At 42.9% G+C, this 20888-nt stretch overlaps 1 protein-coding gene across 1 annotated transcript in view; it reads right to left on the bottom strand.

The window, feature by feature from the left end:
- Positions 1–3181, bottom strand: part of LOC124583214 — a 71791-nt gene extending 68610 nt beyond the window's left edge. The window contains exons 1-2 of the mRNA XM_047131336.1: positions 3051–3181; positions 1836–1986 (exon numbers count right to left, since the gene is read on the bottom strand). Coding sequence (XP_046987292.1) covers positions 1836–1986; positions 3051–3181 — 282 coding nt within the window. The remainder of the gene's footprint in view (positions 1–1835; positions 1987–3050) is intronic.
- Between the last annotated feature and the right edge of the window lie 17707 nt (positions 3182–20888).

The following is a 20888-nucleotide window of genomic DNA, read 5'->3' as shown; positions in this document are numbered from 1 at the left end:
ATTGGACAATGTGTAACTGGTTCGACCAACTAGTGGCCATCATTAGACTAAAAGCACGTGCTGCAAGTATCTACTCTAGATAAAAGAACTGCAACGTCACAATACGGTTTCTGCGCCTACTTCTACACACTTACGCAGTACCCTTCATTAGTCATTCCCTTTACTCGCGAATAAAAGGAGAGGGAAACGACGATCTATATTTCTCCGTACGATCCCTAATTTCTCTTATCTTGTCTTTGCATCCTTCCGCGAAATGGCGGCAGTAGCATCGGTTTGCAATCAGTTTCAAATGCCAGTTCCCTAAATTTTCTCGACAGTGTTTCGCAGAAACAACATCGCCTTCCCTCCAGGGACCGTCATTAAATATCACGAAACTTCTACGCGACACTCGCATGCTGATCGATACTACCGGTAAAAAAATCTAGCTGTAGCCCTCTGAATTACTTCTATCTCTTCCTTTAATCTGACCTGGTGGGTGTCCGGAACCACGCGGCTGCCACGGTCGCAGGTTCGAATCCTGCCTCGGGCATGGATGTGTGTGATGTCCTTAGGTTAGTTAGGTTTAAATAGTTCTAAGTCTAGGGGACTGATGACGTAGGATGTTAAGTCCCATATTGCTTAGAGCCGTATTTTTGACCTGGTGGGGCCCCAAACAATCGAGGAATATGCTAAACTAGGTCGTATCAGTGACGTAAATGTGCTCTCCTGTACAGATCAACTAGACTTTTACAGCAAAGGACTAGGAAGAGCAGTTGAACGGAATGGATAGTGTCTTGAAAGGAGGCTATAAGATGAACATCAACAAAAGCAAAACGAGGATAATGGAATGTTGTCGAATTAAGTCGGGTGATGCTGAGGGAATTAGATTAGGAAATGAGACAAAGTAGTAAAGGAGTTTTGCTATTTGGGGAGCAAAATAACTGATGATGGTCGAAGTAGAGAGGATATAAACTGTAGACTGGCAATGGCAAGGAAAGCGTTTCTGAAGAAGAAAAATTTGTTAACATCGAGTGTAGATTTAAATGTCAGGAAGTCGTTTCTGGAAGTATTTGTATGGACTGTAGCCATGTATGGAAGTGAAACGTGGACGATAAGTGGTTTGGACAAGAAGAGAATAGAAGCTTTCGAAATGTGGTGCTACAGATGAATGCTGAAGATTAGATGGGTAGATCACGTAATTAATGAGGAGGTATTGAATAGAATTGGGGAGAAGAGGAGCTTGTGGCACAACTTGAGTAGAAGAAGGGATCGGTTGGTAGGACATGTTCTGAGACATCGAGGGGTCACCAATTTAGTATTGGAGGGCAGCGTGGAGGGTAAAAATCGTAGAGGGAGACCAAGAGATGAATGCACTAACCAGATTCAGAAGGATGTAGGTTGCAGTAGGTACTGGGAGATGAAGAAGCTTGTACAGGATAGAGTAGCATGGAGAGCTGCATCAAACCAGTCTCAGGACTGAAGAACACAACAACAACATAGAATTTTCTAAATTTACCCAAAAGAACGAAAGCTGGTGACAACCATTGGCTTGTCGAAATCGGTTATGCATTGTGAAATGCATTTCAAATTGTGCTGTACGGAAATAGAACATAATCAATCAAGCACATACAAGTACGTCCATTGAAAATATATTTCTTCTAATGTGGAAAATATTGCAGTAAGATATGGCGGCAATTATTAACATCTATGCTGTGTGTGGGTTAACTGAGAACGATCAAGTCTCTCTGAATGTAAGGAATCTGCCAGTTGTTAGGGTCGGGCAACTGAAGTAACATGTCTTGTTCGAAGCACTGCGGCCTACATAAGAGAGTTAAGGTATGTGCGGTGGCACTCACTGACTCCGGTGACCGGTTGGTGGGCACGCTGGGGACCGCCTCATCGCGGCCGCCGTTCGAAGACTGGCCTCCAGGGGCGGCGCCCGCGCTCTGCGTTGATTCCACCATCACTGGGCAGCCACGACTCTCCAGCGGGTACTCACACTCCAGACTGCACGCCGGTGTTGCTACTCACAACAGTGAGCTCTCGATGGCGAATAGAAGTTCGTCTATAAAAACGGTTTTCAGAATTCCGCCAGTGGACGATGGAACGACCAGCACTCCCGCATCATCCTTCACTTTCGATGAACAGTCTGCCTTATTCGTCATCAATTTCGGTGCAGGTATTTACAAGTACCAAATATTTTACTAAGTTCACATCTGTCGCACATTGCACCATTTCAGGCAAGCGATTTCTTTAATCAGCTACGAAAACAATAATTACAGCAACGACGAATGTAATAGTAAACACTCTCACTCTTGTCGTAAAATAGTGATACGCGGAGAAATGAGAGGAGCATCCGTCACAGTACGTTGTCTCCGATGAAGATGGTGATTGCAGCTCATTCGAAGACAGCTGAGCCGGTAAGATAAAGAGGAGTGTCGACAACTCCTTCGTCAGGCTACCTGCTGACTTATTCTGATTATACGGTACATCTCCTAAATACCAACTGATCACTCAAGGGAAATTCCAGTCTGTACATATGATGTTTATGAGAAGCACAAAATGAACGATTGTAAGGCAATTCGAGCGAGAGTAATACACGCACATTAGCGTGGAAAATTCTTCGCACACTCTAATTGCAGCTCAACGATCTTTCGCCGAAATCACTAAACATGTATTCTTAAGTTCATGAACATAGCATATTTACTGGAATGCTTCACTTACACGATCAGGCTATATTACCTAGAGGTCTCCAGTCTTCTTTACATTGTGCACACGAAAAGAAACTGTCCGCAACAAACACATGTGGTTTTTGTATTTACTGCCATCTACTCAGTGGCAAATTGTTTATCGATGCGGTATTGTACGTGCTCCAAACTATCGAACATAACGTAGAAATTAAAAGCTGACACTGCATTCACAAGATCCGAGTTTCACAATCGGTCAAAGACTGAGCACTGAACCCTCTTACACCGTGACTTATTTCGAAGATGTGGCCGGATCTTGGAGCTAAGGCTGTCACGTGCAGGTTCGCTGCACAGTTTGTGTCCTCGGTGCTAGAGGGGGCCCACAACAGCCGTGTGCAGACACCTGGCGGTCCCTGCGTCGACTCTGGCACTGGCGGCTCGCCGCGCTGGCCACGTCTGCCGCCGCCTCCGCCTCCTCCGCCTCCGCCTCCCGGCAGCGGCAGCAGGCCACGCATCCCCTCCCGCCGCCCACGCGGTCTACAGAAGCGCGTAAGCTGACGCCCTCCTCGTAGGCTAGGCTTGCGACGTTCACGCTAGCTGCGACGGCCTGTGTGGTAGTGGCTACGCCCACACACTTATGGATGGATGGATGTTGTTGTCTGGAGTTATTTCCGCTCAGCAGTTAACCATCGACACAGCGATCTGTTCCTAGAGTGTTGCAAACAAGCCAGCGCGTTGAACTAGAACTAGACCGAATCTGCTCGCTGGATTAAAATTGCTCTACATCTACTAGGTGTCCTATGTGACCTGGAGATGTGGACTATTCAAGCCACCACTTGAGAAGAACATCAACACATCAGCCACTATTCTATTCTAACGTCGATCAGTTGTACAATTTTGAAACACGTATTATGTTCGAGTATAATGACTTTTCTGGAGACTAGAAATCTACTCTGTAGGAATCAGCATGGGTTTATAAAAAGACGATCGTGTAAAACCCAGCTCGCGCTATTCGTCCACGAGACTCAGAGGAGCATAGACACGGGTTCCCAGGTAGATGCCGTGTTTCTTGACTTCCGCAAGGCGTTCGATACAGTTCCCCACCGTCGTTTAATGAACAAAGTAAAAGCATATGGACCATCAGACCAATTGTGTGATTGGATTGAAGAGTTCCTAGATATCAGAACTCAGCATTTCATTCTCGATGGAGAAAAGTCTTCCGAAGTAAGAGTGATTTCAGGTGTGCCGCAGGGGATTGTCGTAGGACCGTTGCTGTCCACAATATACATAAATGACCTTGTGGGTAGCATCGGAAGCTCACTGAGGCTTTTTGCGGATGATGCTGTGGTATATCGAGAGGTTGTAACAATGGAAAAATTTACTGAAATGCAGGAGGATCTGCAACGAAATGACGCGTGGTGCAGGGAATGGCAATTGAATCTCAATGTAGACAAATGTAATGTGGTGCGAATACATAGAAAGAAAGATCCTTTATCATTTAGCTACAAGATAACAGATCAGCAACTGGAAGCAGTTAATTCCATAAATTATCTGGGACTAGGCATCAGAAGTGATTTAAAATGGAATGATCATATAAAGTTGATCTACATCTGCATCTACATTTATACTCCGCAAACCACCCAACGGTGTGTGGCGGAGGGCACTTTACGTGCCACTGTCATTACCTCCATTTCCTGTTCCAGTCGCGTATGGTTCGCGGGTAGAACGACTATCTGAAAGCCTCCGTGCGCGCTCGAATCTCTCTAATTTTACATTCGTGATCTCCTCGGGAGGTATAAGTAGGGGGAAGCAATATATTCGATACCTCATCCAGAAACGCACGCTCTCGAAACCTGGTGAGCAAGCTACACCGCGATGCAGAGCGCCTCTCTGGCAGAGTCTGCCACTTGAGTTTGTTAAACATCTCCGTAACGCTATCACGGTTACCAAATAACCCTGTGACGAAACGCACCGCTCTTCTTTGGATCTTCTCTATCTCCTCCGTCGACCCGATCTGGTACGGATCCCACACTGATGAGCAATACTCAAGTCTAGGTCGAACGAGTGTTTTGTAAGCCACCTCCTTTGTTGATGGACTACATTTTCTAAGGACTCTCCCAATGAATCTCAACCTGGTACCCGCCAAACCAACAATTAATTTTATATGATCATTCCACTTCAAATCGTTCCGCACGCATACTCCCAGATATTTTACAGAAGTAACTGCTACTAGTGTTTGTTCCGCTATCATATAATCATACAATAAAGGATCCTTCTTTCTATGTATTCGCAATACATTAAATTTGTCTATGTTAAGGGTCAGTTGCCACTCCCTGCACCAAGTGCCTATCCGCTGCAGATCTTCCTGCATTTCGCTACAATTTTCTAATGCTGCAACTTCTCTGTATACTACAGCATCATCCGCGAAAAGCCGCATGGAACTTCCGACACTATCTACTAGGTCATTTATATATATTGTGAAAAGCGATGGTCCCATAACACTCCCCTGTGGCACGCCAGTGGTTACTGTAACGTCTGTAGACGTCTCTCTATTGATAACAACATGCTGTGTTATGTTTGCTAAAAACTCTTCAATCCAGCCACACAGCTGGTCTGATATTCCGTAGGCTCTTACTTTGTTTATCAAGCGACAGTGCGGAGCTGTATCGAACGCCTTCCGGAAGTCAAGAAAAATAACATCTACCTGGGAGCCTGTATCTAATATTTTCTGGGTCTCATGAACAAATAAAGCGAGTTGGGTCTCACACGATCGCTGTTTCCGGTATCCATGTTGATTCCTACATAGTAGATTCTGGGTTTCCAAAAACGACATGATACTTGAGCAAAAAACATGTTCTAAAATTCTACAACAGATCGACGTCAGAGATATAGGTCTATAGTTTTGCGCATCTGCTCGACGACGCTTCTTGAAGACTAGGACTACCTGTGCTCTTTTCCAATCATTTGGAACCCTCCGTTCCTCTAGAGACTTGCGGTACACGGCTGTTAGAACGGGGGCAAGTTCTTTCGCGTACTCTGTGTAGAATCGAATTGGTATCCCGTCAGGTCCAGTGGACTTTCCTGTGTTGAGTGATTCCAGTTGCTTTTCTATTCCTTGGACACTTATTTCGATGTCAACCATTTTTTCGTTTGTGCGAGGATTTAGAGAAGGAACTGCAGTGCGGTCTTCCTCTGTGAAACAGCTTTGGAAAAAGGTGTTTAGTATTTCAGCTTTACGCGTGTCATCCTCTGTTTCAATGCCATCATCATCCCGTAGTGTCTGGATATGCTGTTTCGAGCCACTTACTGATTTAACGTAAGACCAGAACTTCCTAGGATTTTCTGTCAAGTCGGTACATAGAATTTTACTTTCGAATTCACTGAACGCTTCACGAATAGCCCTCCTTACGCTAACTTTGACATCGTTTAGCTTCTGTTTCTCTGAGAGGTTTTGGCTGCGTTTAAACTTGGAGTGAAGCCAGATGCCAGACTGAGATTCATTGGAAGAATCTAAGGAAATGCAATCCGAAAACAAAGGAAGTAGGTTCCAGTGTACTTGTTCACCCACTGCTTGAATATTGCTCACCAGTGTGGGATCCGTACCAGATAGGGTTGATAGTAGAGATAGAAAAGATCCAACGGAGAGCAGCGCGCTTCGTTACAGGATCATTTAGTAATCGCGAAAACGTTAGGAGATGATAGATAAACTCCAGTGGAAGACTCTGCAGGAGAGACGCTCACTAGCTCGGTACGGGCTTTTGTTAAAGTTTCGAGAACATACTTTCACCGAGGAGTCAAGCAGTATATTGCTCCCTCCTACTTTTAACTAGTGAAGAGACCATGAGGATAAAAGAAGAGAGATTAGAGCCCACACAGAGGCATACCGACACTCTTTCTTTCCACGAACAATACGAGACTGGAATAGAAGGGAGAACCGATAGAGGTACTCAGGGTATCCTCCGCCACACACCGTCAGCTGGCTTGCGAAGTATAGATGTAGATGTAGATTCATCGCTTTGGAACTGCACAACGAAATTGAAAATTCACTTATTCGAAACGCTGTATTTTTCTCCCACTGCAACGCATAACGTAGAAATTTGGCTCAAAGGTGCTTAGAACCTTCCTCCGCAATGGTTAAAAAGGGTGGCATACTAAGGTATCACCCTCGGGCTCGGCGACACTGTCAACAGTAAGGTGTCCGCACAATGTGAAAAAGAAGGCCATACACTTTTGAAGTTCATATGAGCTGTAGTGATTTCACATTGGTACCAAATTACACCTCAATTCTGCCCAACGGCACCACGGACGTGTCACACGACCGGTAGGTCATCACAGCCCCTGTTAATCGCATTTCACCCATTATTTTGACGCCTCTGTGATGGAGTCAGAGCTGCGACGTGCAGCGTTGAAATCACGCAGTTCTCTTACGGGTGGCGAAGAATTTCTTTGCTTGGGGATAGATTCCTATACATTTCGTGGCCTAAAGCGACAGTTGGGCGTAGGATCAGTAATAGAGCTACGTTCTTCAGAGCCACGGACACTGCACACATTGTGGCGGTTTTGCGTATCATCAACATGGACAAATGCAATGAATATGGATGATATGATGCTGTATGGTATTCTGCTGTTTGAATTCACTCTGATATTTAGCAGTTGCATTGTTTTGATTTTGTAAATGATACTGACAATACTATAAACATCTATAATGCTATATTCATATTACAACTTCTCCCGAATAACTATTTTGTTCAAATTGCACAAGAATTCCATTTGACGTAGTGTAATAATGTTGACTGTAAGTTGTGTTCACGTCACTAAAATTACAGATCGTACATCAGTGCTCTTACAATTTTTGTCCTCAATGGATTTAATCATTCTTAGCAAATTGATCATGAAAAGGAACCACAGCATACCACCCGCACACAACACTGACGTATGCTACCAGAAATATTTTTCTCCGTGATTCGCGCGTAGTTCAATTTTGGCCTCATACATCCGCAATGAAATCTTGTTCAACAATAAATACCATCAGCACTGTCCTTAGAAGATGCAGTCTGATTCGATTAATTATTTTTATATAAATAGAGTTCAATACCACCGGTGCACATTTATTTCTTACACATCGGAATATTGTTTGCAGTTTCAAGTAATTTAAATTTGCCGCTGAGATAAAAGTTAAGATGGCGGCCAACAAAAAATAGAGGATTTCTTTCTTAATTAAAATTTTCCTTTGCTCAATAAATAATAAATCATTTAAATTGATGCTACCAAAAAAATTATTAATACCGTTTTGCAACACACAATCCCTTGATATTTCGACTAGAAGTAAAGAGGAAGTTGGTGTATAATCGCAACTAACAATGGCTGCGCTTCTTTCAGCTATGATAAAACACATAATACAAAATTATAATTAAAAGAGGAAGTGATTTTTCAATAATGAATCATAAATAGTTTTAACTCATTTTGCTCTATTTGTTTTTTACCAACAAATAAACATAAAACTACAATAATTTTACGTTAAATGTTTTTCATTCAACAGACCTCAAATCGATTCTACATCTACATCCACATCTATACTCCGCGAGCCACCTTACGGTGTGTGGCGGAGGGTACTTATTGTACCACTATCTGATCCCCCCTTCCCTGTTCCATTCACGAATTGTGCGTGGGAAGAACGACTGCTTGTAAGTCTCCGTATTTGCTCTAATTTCTCGGATCTTTTCGTTGTGATCATTACGCGAGATATATGTGGGCGGTAGTAATATGTTGCCCATCTCTTCCCGGAATGTGCTCTCTCGTAATTTCGATAATAAACCTCTCCGTATTGCGTAACGCCTTTCTTGAAGTGTCCGCCACTGGAGCTTGTTCAGCATCTCCGTAACGCTCTCGCGCTGACTAAATGTCCCCATGACGAATCGCGCTGCTTTTCGCTGGATCATGTCTATCTCTTCTATTAATCCAACCTGGTAAGGGTCCCATACTGATGAGCAATACTCAAGAATCGGACGAACAAGCGTTTTGTAAGCTACTTCTTTCGTCGATGAGTCACATTTTCTTAGAATTCTTCCTATGAATCTCAACCTGGCGCCTGCTTTTCCCACTATTTGTTTTATGTGATCATTCCACTTCAGATCGCTCCGGATAGTATCTCCTAAGTATTTTACGGTCGTTACCGCTTCCAATGATTTACCACCTATGGCATAATCGTACTGGAATGGATTTCTGCCCCTATGTATGCGCATTATATTACATTTATCTACGTTTAGGGAAAGCTGCCAGCTGTCGCACCATGCATTAATCCTCTGCAGGTCCTCCTGGAGTACGTACGAGTCTTCTGATGTTGCTACTTTCTTGTAGACAACCGTGTCATCTGCAAATAGCCTCACGGAGCTACCGATGTTGTCAACTAAGTCATTTATGTATATTGTAAACAATAAAGGTACTATCACGCTTCCCTGCGGTACTCCCGAAATTGCCTCTACATCTGCAGATTTTGAACCGTTAAGAATGACATGTTGTGTTCTTTCTTCTAGGAAATCCTGAATCCAATCACAAACCTGGTCCGATATTCCGTAAGCTCGTATTTTTTTCACTAAACGTAAGTGCGGAACCGTATCAAATGCCTTCCTGAAGTCCAGGAATACGGCATCAATCTGCTCGCCAGTGTCTACGGCACTGTGAATTTCTTGGGCAAATAGGGCGAGCTGAGTTTCACATGATCTCTGTTTGCGGAATCCATGTTGGTTATGATGAAGGAGATTTGTATTATCTAAGAACGTCATAATACGAGAACACAAAACATGTTCCATTATTCTACAACAGATTGACGTAAGCGAAATAGGCCTATAATTATTCGCATCTGATTTATGACCCTTCTTGAAAATGGGAACGACCTGCGCTTTCTTCCAGTCGCTAGGTACTTTACGTTCTTCCAGCGATCTACGATAAATTGCTGATAGAAAGGGGGAAAGTTCTTTAGCATAATCACTGTAGAATCTTAAGGGTATCTCGTCTGGTCCGGATGCTTTTCCGCTACTAAGTGATAGCAGTTGTTTTTCAATTCCGATATCGTTTATTTCAATATTTTCCATTTTGGCGTCCGTGCGACGGCTGAAGTCAGGGACCGTGTTACGATTTTCCGCAGTGAAACAGTTTCGGGACACTGAATTCAGTATTTCTGCCTTTCTTCGGTCGTCCTCTGTTTCGGTGCCATCGTGGTCAACGAGTGACTGAATAGGGGATTTAGATCCGCTTACCGATTTTACATATGACCAAAACTTTTTAGGGTTCTTGTTTAGATTGTTTGCCAATGTTTTATGTTCGAATTCGTTGAATGCTTCTCTCATTGCTCTCTTTACGCTCTTTTTCGCTTCGTCCAGCTTTTCCTTATCAGCTATGATTCGACTACTCTTAAACCTATGATGAAGCTTTCTTTGTTTCCGTAGTACCTTTCGTACATGATTGTTATACCACGGTGGATCTTTCCCCTCGCTTTGGACCTTAGTCGGTACGAACTTATCTAAGGCGTACTGGACGATGTTTCTGAATTTTTTCCATTTTTGTTCCACATCCTCTTCCTCAGAAATGAACGTTTGATGGTGGTCACTCAGATATTCTGCGATTTGTGCCCTATCACTTTTGTTAAGCAAATATATTTTCCTTCCTTTCTTGGCATTTCTTATTACACTTGTAGTCATTGATGCAACCACTGACTTATGATCACTGATACCCTCTTCTACATTCACGGAGTCGAAAAGTTCCGGTCTATTTGTTGCTATGAGGTCTAAAACGTTAGCTTCACGAGTTGGTTCTCTAACTATCTGCTCGAAGTAATTCTCGGACAAGGCAGTCAGGATAATGTCACAAGAGTCTCTGTCCCTGGCTCCAGTTCTGATTGTGTGACTATCCCATTCTATACCTGGTAGATTGAAGTCTCCCCCTATTACAATAGTATGATCACGAAACTTCTTCACGACGTTCTGCAGGTTCTCTCTGAGGCGCTCAACTACTACGGTTGCTGATGCAGGTGGTCTATAGAAGCATCCGACTATCATATCTGACCCACCTTTGATACTTAACTTAACCCACATTATTTCACATTCGCATTCGCTAATAACTTCACTGGATATTATTGAATTCTTTACTGCTATAAATACTCCTCCACCATTGGCGTTTATCCTATCCTTGCGGTATATATTCCATTCTGTGTCTAGGATTTCGTTACTGTTCACTTCCGGTTTTAACCAACTTTCCGTTCCTAATACTATATGCGCACTATTTCCTTCAATAAGAGATACTAATTCAGGAACCTTGCCCTGGATACTCCTGCAGTTTACCAATATTACGTTAACTTTTCCTGTTTTTGGTCTCTGAGGACGGACGTTCTTTATCAACGATGATAATGTCCTCTCTGGTAAGCCGTCAGGTATTTTATCGTTTCGCCCAAGGGGGGGTCCCTCTAACCTAAAAAACCCCCGTGTGCACGCCACACGTACTCTGCTACCCTAGTAGCTGCTTCCGGTGTGTAGTGCACGCCTGACCTGTCTAGGGGGGCCCTACAGTTCTCCACCCAATAACGGAGGTCGATGAATTTGCAACCATTATAGTCGCAGAGTCGTCTGAGCCTCTGGTTTAGACCCTCCACACGGCTCCAAACCAGAGGACCGCGATCGACTCTGGGCACTATGCTGCAGATATTAAGCTCAGCTTGCACTCCGCGTGCGATGCTGGTTGTCTTCACCAAATCAGCCAGCCGCCGGAAGGAACCAAGGATGGCCTCAGAACCCAAGCGGCAGGCGTCATTCGTTCCGACATGTGCTACTATCTGCAGCCGGTCACACCCAGTGCGTTCAATAGCTGCCGGAAGGACCTCCTCCACATTACGGACGAGACCCCCCGGCAAGCACACCGAGTGCACACTGGCATTCTTCCCCGACCTACCCGCTATTTTCCTGAGGGGCTCCATAACCCGCCTAACGTTGGAGCTCCCTATAACTAATAGGCCCGCCCTCTGTGACTGTCGGGACCTTGCCGGAGAATCGGCCACTGGCCCAACAGGCGAGGCATCCTGTGGTGGCTCGGAAACGATGTCATCACTAGGAAGCACCCCGTACCTGTTGGAAAGGGGTAAGGCAGCTGCCACGCGGCCAGATCCCACCTTCGCCTTTCGGCCAGGCACGCGCGAGCCCACCACTGTCCGCCATTCACCCTGGAGTGATGGCTGACCGGTAAGATGCTCACTGCCGGAAGACGCAGCGACATCAGGGGTTCCGTGTGATTCCAAGGCCACCGAAGTAGGCATAGGTCTCACCACAGTTGCCCCAACGCCACTACGAGCCGACGCCTGCGCCTCGAGCTCGATGAGCCTAACAGACAAAGCCTCCACCTGCCCCCGAAGAGTGGCCAATTCTCCTTGCGTCCGCTCACAACAACCACAGTCCCTACACATGAGTATGTTTACCCTACTCTATACGGTGACAAATTCCCAAGATAATCTTCTGATGAGCTACTCTGATGATCAAGAAACACTCACTGAAATACGAGACGCGAAAACTACGCTAGGTTTTCCCAGAAAAACTATTTAAAAGCTAAGCGCAGCAAATAAGTACAAAAACGCTTTATACAAACAGTACTCGCTGCTGCTGGTGCTCTCGCTCTGGCTGTCACAAGACAACTGCTGATTCAAGTGACTAGTGGCTAACGGCCGCGAAACAAACAAAAGACGGTTTTAGGGCGCTTTCTGTTCTAAACGATCAAGAAAACACTAAGAAATCTAACACGAAAACTACGTAAAGTTTTATCAAGAACTGTTAGTTACTATGCAGAGCAGATAAACACAAATAGAATCCCTTCCTTAGTGGAAGGTCGTAAACAAAATGCAAAATAAACGCTATATACAAACAGTACTCGCTGCTGCTGGTGCTCTCGCTCTGGCTGTCACAAGACAACTGCTGATTCAAGTGACTAGTGGCTAACGGCCGCGAAACAAACAAAAGACGGTTTTAGGGCGCTTTCTGTTCTAAACGATCAAGAAAACACTAAGAAATCTAACACGAAAACTACGTAAAGTTTTATCAAGAACTGTTAGTTACTATGCAGAGCAGATAAACACAAATAGAATCCCTTCCTTAGTGGAAGGTCGTAAACAAAATGAAAAATAAACGCTTTATACAAACAGTACTCGCTGCTGCTGGTGCTCTCGCTCTGGCTGTCACAAGACGTCGGCGACGTACTTCAGAAGAAGACGACAAAAGGGTAGAAAACAAAAGAAAAGAATGACTTAGATTAACAAAGAATGTGAGACAAGTATTGTCTCTGTTTTACATAATTATCATCTTTGATCATACAATGTAAGCTTTCACGGCCGGTATTGTTTTCACTTAAAACTTCCGGCCTGATAGGCCGTGGTCGAAGTATAAAACTCTCTCCTGACGTTTCGTCTCCGACTGCGGGAGACATGCTCGGAGGTAAAGCTTTACCTCTTCACGTAAAGCTTTTATATTCAGGTAAAGCTTTTATATTTCGACCACGGCCTATCAGCCCGGAAGTTTTAAGTGAAGATTATCATCTTTTTAAGAAATAATTACATAATTGAATGAATATTATTGAGTTACGTAATTTTCCGCACGTTTATATTCCACTCGTAATAAAAAATTTGTATATGGTGGATGTTATAACATCCCTCGGTTCACCCAGCCCTCCTCTAAGGGGCTGTGGGCCAGTACGCTACTGAACGTGATCGCACCCCTCCGGAGGGTGTACAGGTCTGAATCACTAGGGACCGTCTGAAACCTCTCGAAGAAATTTGAACGTGATTCGAAGCAGCAAATGGTGTTTATGCTTTTTCAGCCCTCCTGTTTCGCACCGCTGCACCTGTGTACAAATAAAACGGCGAAGTGTCCTTGTACGAGCACCATTTCGGTAACACCCTCGATATCATCAACCCACCTTTGTAGGGCACCTGAAAAATGTACCTCAAGAGATAGAACCCATGGCGACAGTCCCAGGCAAGCAGGTTACGTTGCTGCTCTTGCGCCTGCTAGTGGGCCTTCCGGCATCAAAGTGGTGTGCAGGGGGTTGCCTGCCTGAAAGGGTTTAGAACAATGTAACGTGTGTTCTCTGTTCAGATACTTTTTTAAATGCTCAACAAAAGCGGGTAAGTGGCAATGAGACTGTTGCCAAACTGAGGGGTCTTAGAAGAACCCCTTGCCCTTCTGTTCGCACATGTGTCAGTGGTGCGCCTCTCTGTTATCACGCCACAACAAGGCATGAAACAGGAGAACTGAAAAATCGTAATCACCTTTTGCTCCTTCGTCATTAAAATTTCGCTGAAAAGCCTCTAGTGGCTCCACCTTGCACACCAGAGCAAATTTGTGGACGCCCTGTACTCTAAAAGCAGCTGATCACATTCAGCGTGGTTGACGACACCAGACGCCAGAGAAGGGCTGAAGCGTCCGGGAGGTGTCAGCAGTGCCAAAGACAGTCAAGAACTTCGTCCTGTTGCTCATCACACATCGAACTGTCGTCTCCAACAGCGGGAGTGTGGGAATCAACGCCCAAAGAGACGGGGTGGTATCAGTGACGTCCCTTATGCCACCTCATAAGGATTTTTCGTGTGTTATCTGAGCTGCCGTGTGTCTGAAATCTGTCACTTGGCGTCCCTTAAGGAAACCGCACGATTTCAACGCTGGGTGTCATACATTTGAGCTTCATCGCAGAGGCTTCAAAATAAGGGATGAAATGTAGTTAATAGGGTGTGTGATGACCTTCCCATTGTGTGACACGTGTACGGGCAGAATTTTGGTGAAATGTAGTGCCAAAGTAACATCATTATAGCTCACATGAACTTTTTGTCGCTTGTGTCGATACCTTGCTGTCTGAAACGTCGCCGAGGGGCCGTGTCAGGATGCAGGGAATTTCTTTATGACAATTTCCAATCATCAAGGATGCAACAATAATGGAATTTCCCCAGATTTTCATTTACCTGACAACTTACCTGATCAGAAGTTACCTGTCAAGCAGATCGGAACAACAGTTCAAACAATTATCTACGGAAGGCTGAGACTGGAATCCCTGCAGGCCTTGCATGATTTTCGTACTCTCCAAGTTCCCATAACCCATTACAGTATACTGATAATTTTTCCTTATGGACCATCTGACTACAACTGAATGAAACACAATTTTCATGCCATATGCGTTTCGCCTTTATTGTGTGCAAGGTATCTTCAGTGGCAGATTGCGTGGACTATTTTCTTCACATTACGCTTCTGTTTCATTTCTGGTGCCTTTCCTCTTCTTATAACTCCCACTTGTGGTTTTTTCCCACATTTCACAGCACTGGAACAGAAGCGTAATTCGTAGAAAATCGTCCACGCACCTGCCACTGAAGATGCCTTGCACAGAATAAAGGCCAAAATCGTATGGCACGAAAACTGTGTTTCATTCTGTTGAAGTCAGACAGTCCAATAAAATAAAAATTATCAATATACCGTAATATTACACGCAACTGAGGAAGACAGGAATACCAAATTTGAAAATGTTCCCATAATCCACTTTACGCGCGTGCTGGCACAGCAATACCAGAGTCAGTTTCGTCTCTTGAACCCTCTCCAACTTATTATACTGCCTTTAATGCGGACATTTAATTCAGATAGTCATTTTTTATTGGGTACAGCTGAATACCAAATCTTAGGCTCACAGCTGAAGCGCCCATCTACAATCGGCGCCGACGGTAGCGGACTGCTGGATATTAAACAATCCAAGATGTCGCTCGTGTGACAAATAAAAATGGAGAGTGACGTTGGTTGGTAGTGACTTTGGTTGTAGTTCGATTATACGGGAAGACAGCAAAATAAAAGGTTACGTTTTCTAAAAATTATTAAAAAATCAAATGTTCCACGATGGTGGGTGCAGTCAAGTTGTGGCTTGTACCTCCTCCTCTCCCATTCCTTTTCCACCCCATCCGCCTACACTCCCTCTCCAGCCAATCACAGCCTAGTACTTTAGCAGAAATTGAAATTAAACAGATAGTCACAGTGAAATCCCTGGGCACTCATACTGGCCATGCTCTAAAGTATCCAAACGATCTGATTCTTTTACACCATGCTCAAAAGCATTTATCCAAAATACTAGAACAAGATCCTGATTTAGGTTTTCCGTGATTTCCCTAAATCGTTTCAGGCGAATGCGGGCATGGTTCCTTTGAAAGGGCACGGCCGATTTCCTTCCCCATCCTTCCCTAACCCGAGCTTGCGCTCCGTCTGTAATGACCTCGTTGTCGACGGGACGTTAAACAACACTAACCTAACCTAACTAGAACAAGAGAGCAACTTTCATTGTTTCTACATTTAAAATAAGTCAGCAAGTCACACACACACACACACACACACAAAGTTTATGCCACGAACTTATTGGTTAAGCAATACTTGTGCAAATAGAGTTCGATCACTGTACCAAAGTAAAGGGCACAACAGATCCACAAATGAAATATTTTCCACATCTAAATTGTTCTATGATGGAACGTCCTGGGAGATAAAGACTATATGCCAGACTAGGACTCGAATCAAGGATCGTTGTATTTCGTGAGTAAGTGCCCTACCGACTGAACTACCAAAGCACGACTCAGAGCCGGTCATCACATTCTTATTTACAACAATATCTCTTCTCTTACCACCGAAACTTCTGCGACACTTTTAAAGTGTCACAATCAACATAGGATTACACAGCCACCTGGTCGCACGTAACTGTTAGATACATTGACCTTGGTTTCGACACCTACTAAGGGTGTCTTCATCAAAATGAAATCTTGATAAATCCTATAAAATTATACATTGAAAATTAGCTATGACAGACACATATTAACCATAATGACAATTTTATTCACATACAGAGGTTACTTACGCAAGATTACATTACTAAGAAGCAGTACTCAGAATTTAGAGCAGCTATGCTCAAGTCAAAAGTGAAATAAAACGTTCCAACCTTATCCACGTGTGGCCAATTGGGAACAATGTCAGATTGATCCGGCCAGTGGCTTACATTGCTGCCACAAAAACAATACATGATGCCCGCCTATCAGGTGCGAACAGTGAGACGTCCCCTTTTGAAATATTATAACAGAATCAACTGGAAAAAGACAGTTAATTTAAAAAACAAAACATGAAAGAAGAGAGTCCAATGTATATTTGACACAGTAGTCAAACAGATTAAGTATAAATAAGAGCTATCTGTTAGGCTTTACAAAAGTTGCTATTACGCAAAGAACAGAATGATATAGGTTTTCCAAACAGCTGTACAATCCCGAAAACCATTTGCGTGACGGTAACTTTAGCAGCACATATCTATGAGAATCGATGAAAATGATGTTCCAGAAAGAGAAGCAGGAAAAATATAGTAAAAAATAGTATATATAGTAATCAAAATTCCGCGAGCAGTGGGTTAAAACCATTGAAAAAATTTTAGTTACATAGTTGTAACTGTTCATTGAGGATGAGGCCATCGTTCTTAGAAATATGCTTGAAACTCTCCAGCTCTTCGAGTACATCGAGCCTAAGATCATTCTTTTCTCTATGTAAAATGGTAATTTCTTCAGTGCATTTTGGTTTATGTCCGGAAATTTGCAAATGATCACCAAAGTAGAATTCTGCCTCTTTCGCCCAACAAATGTTCCCTGTACCTGACACTAGAGGACCTTCCAGTCTGTAATAGACGGGACACGTATCGAAAGTGAATTTATATACGCCTGGATTGTGTATCGGAGCAAGTGTGGACTTGAGAATGTGAATGAGATTCTTTTGCGAGTTATTTTTCGTGGAAAAGGCAACTTTGAATCCGTATTTTTTAGTCATAAGACGACGAATTTCATACTAAATAGGGCCTAAAAATGGATTCGAGAAAACAGTTTTGTACTCGTTACTGCCAGAAATATCACTGCTGACTAAAGTTGTCCCTCTAGCGTCAGTTTTAACTTCGAAGATCTTGTCAATTAACGTGGAATCATAGCCGCTATCAACTGCAGTAGATTTTATTATGTTCATATCTTCATTAAGCTTGTCAGGTGACAAACATACAGAAACTGCATGATGAATGACTGAATGGAAAAATGCTTTCTTATGGGAATGAGGATGCTCTGAACTAGCACGCACAACTTGATCTTTTTAGTGGCTTTTCAAACAATACCGAAAGAAAGTCTGTCGTCGTCAATAGCAATACTCAGGTCCCAGTTATTTGGCTGACGGTCGTTATTTTCTAAGTCACAAGTGAAGCTGGTTTTTTCATGAAGACTATTAAAATTTTAAAACAAATGTTGAATTCCTCCCCGTGAACCACTGTATATGATCAAAATTCTGTCTACGTACCGAGCGTAAGACAAAATACCAAGATCAATAGTTGACAAAATATTGAAGAATTTCTCTTCCTGAAAATTTATGAAAATGTCGGTCAAGATGCCGGTCTGTGGATTAGCCATTGCCAGGGCGTCAGGGTAATGGTATTATTTGACCTGAAAACAAAATAGTTGTATTTTGTTACTACTCTTAGCAGACGAATTAGTTCAGTGATTTGCTCATCAGAAATATCTTTTTTAAAAGCACGTAATTTTTTTTCAACGATGTCAATGGTTGTTTGGAGAGGTACGTTAGCATATGGGTTCGTAATACCTAATGAAAAATATTTGGTATCTTGGTCACACTGCACATCTTTGATTTTACTGACTAGGTTTTGACTTTTGACGACAGAATAATTATTTCGAAAAACAAAGGACTTCCTTTATTTTTTCGTGAAGAAACCTAGCTATCTCATGATATGCACTGTTCCTGCTGTTCACAATGGGACGTATCGTATGGTGACTTTTATGTACTTTACACTGGGAACGCAATTTTGGGCATGTAGATTCATATTAAGAAGCTGTTTTTTATGAAATGGTTTGAGCAAATGCGTTGCGCTATTGACGGCAAGCCTAATTTCTTTTTGTATCATGGGCGTCGGATTCTCATCTGTCTCCGAAACATTATTCTCGTCAAAAAATTGTAAAGTTTTGGACACGCATTCGTTCTGGGTAGCAACGATTAAAGCATTCCTTTTGTCAGATTTCGTTATAAGGGCATTGTTATCTTTTAGGTGGACATTAAAATTTTTAATCAATTTCTTATCACAATCAAGTTGACAGGAGTTTTTAACTGCTTGATTCTCAACAATACTTCATTCGTCATGAGCTACCCTCGTTTGTCGCGAACCGAATTTTCATTTTGCTTTTGACTTGAGCACAGTTGCTCTAAATTCTGACTACTGCTTTTTAGTAATGTAGTTTTACGTAAGTAACCTATGTGCATCAAGAAAATTATCATTTTAGTTAATATGTTTTTGTCATACCTAATTTGCGATGTATTATTTTATACGATTTACCAAAATTTCGTTCTCATGAAGACATTCTTAGTAGGTGTCGAAACCTAGGTCAATGTACCTAACAGTTACATGCAACAGGTTGGCTGTATAATCCTATGTTAAGTAGTGTATGGTTGCTGAGCAACAGCCATGTTGTTTAACACTATAAGTGTCACAATGTTCTTTATGATTCTAAAATGTCTGCATAAATATGTTAGCAACACTATGTCCTATCAATATCATTTTCTTACATTACCAAAAACATCGATGTGCTCCAACCCCCCCCCCCCCCTTTTCTACAAACACACACACACACACACATTGTTTATATAAAGTGTTACAATCATATCTCTACGTCTAAAATACATAAAGGGTGTTCCGACTGTATTTTCAATGGTGCGTGTAAATGAAATTCTGACACCTTTCTTACTCACACTGTAAATTGACCGTCATTGGCAACCTGGCGTAATGGTGGACACCTGTAAATTGACCGTTATTGCCACACGGGTCACCTGTAAACAGACCATCATTGTCTCCTCAGGCATAACGGTGGATATCGCCTAAAATAACAGACATAAGTTGTCACCTTGTAAAATGACCATTAAGGTGATCACAGAAGTAATGGTGGTCGCCCTGCAAACTGATCATCATTTTCCCTTCTGACTATTAATGTCCACCAGGAGTACTTTCGAAATGGTCAGTGGGCAGCATATTTTCATCGATATGTCGACTTTAAGCTGTACGTTAACCAAATCTCTTTTGCATCGTTATGTAACCAGTTCTTATGTATTCTGATGAAATTAATGTTTGGTACAAAGGTCGTATTATGCTCGTTGACTAACATATAATTTATTTCAGAAATGCCAATAATCGAACTACGTGTATTTTGATCAGAAATGCAGAAAATTTGGATGTGAAATTATTTGAGGGTCAACTGTGAATGCAATGTGTTGTACGGAAATAGAACATTGGTCATCAAAAAAGTGCTGCTTAACCTAATAGTTTTATCAGTAGGATCAACATGCAAGACATATGATTTTTTAAATGTTACAGAACAATTAAGTTACAACGATAGCGCCACATGGAGGTGGCTTACAAAACACTCTTTCGACATATACTTGAGTATTGCTCAACAGTGTGGGATCTGTACCAGATCGGGTTGGCGGAGGAGATAGATAAGATCCAAAGAAGAGCGGCGCGTTTCGTCACAGGGTTATTTGGTAACCGTGATAGCGTTACGGAGATGTTTAACAAACTCAAGTGGCAGACTCTGCAAGAGAGGTGCTCTGCATCGCGGTGTACCTTGCTCGCCAGGTTTCGAGAGCGTGCGTTTCTGGATGAGGTATCGAATATATTGCTTCCCCCTACTTATACCTACCGAGGAGATCATGAATGTAAAATTAGAGAGATTAGAGCGCGCACGGAGGCTTTGAGACAGTCGTTCTTCCCGCGAACCAAACGCGACTGGAACAGGAAAGGGAGTTAATGACAGTGGCACGTAAAGTGCGCTCCGCCACACACCGTTGGGTGGCTTGCGGAGTATAAATGTAGATGTAGATGTAGATGTATCACACCTGTGTGTGTGTGTGTGTGTGTGTGTGTGTGTGTGTGTGGGTGCGTCTGTGTACACTCAAAATCCTAACTTATTTTGACAACTTTGTTCTGCCGTATTTTAGAGATGTCAACGTTTCATCTCTATTTTATCCCACAATTGTCTTCAATGAGATCTCATCTTATTCCTGTCCACCTCTGTATTGGGTCATGTTGTACTGTATTTAAAAATTTTGCAGTGTGAAGTTCCCCTTGCATTTTCTGAAAATATGCAGGTTAACGATACGCCAC

The sequence above is a fragment of the Schistocerca americana genome, chromosome 1 (assembly GCF_021461395.2).
Source record: "Schistocerca americana isolate TAMUIC-IGC-003095 chromosome 1, iqSchAmer2.1, whole genome shotgun sequence".
NCBI classification, from domain to species: Eukaryota; Metazoa; Arthropoda; class Insecta; order Orthoptera; family Acrididae; genus Schistocerca; species Schistocerca americana.
Note: the sequence above shows the minus strand (reverse complement) of the source record. Positions and strands in the feature narration are given on the sequence as shown.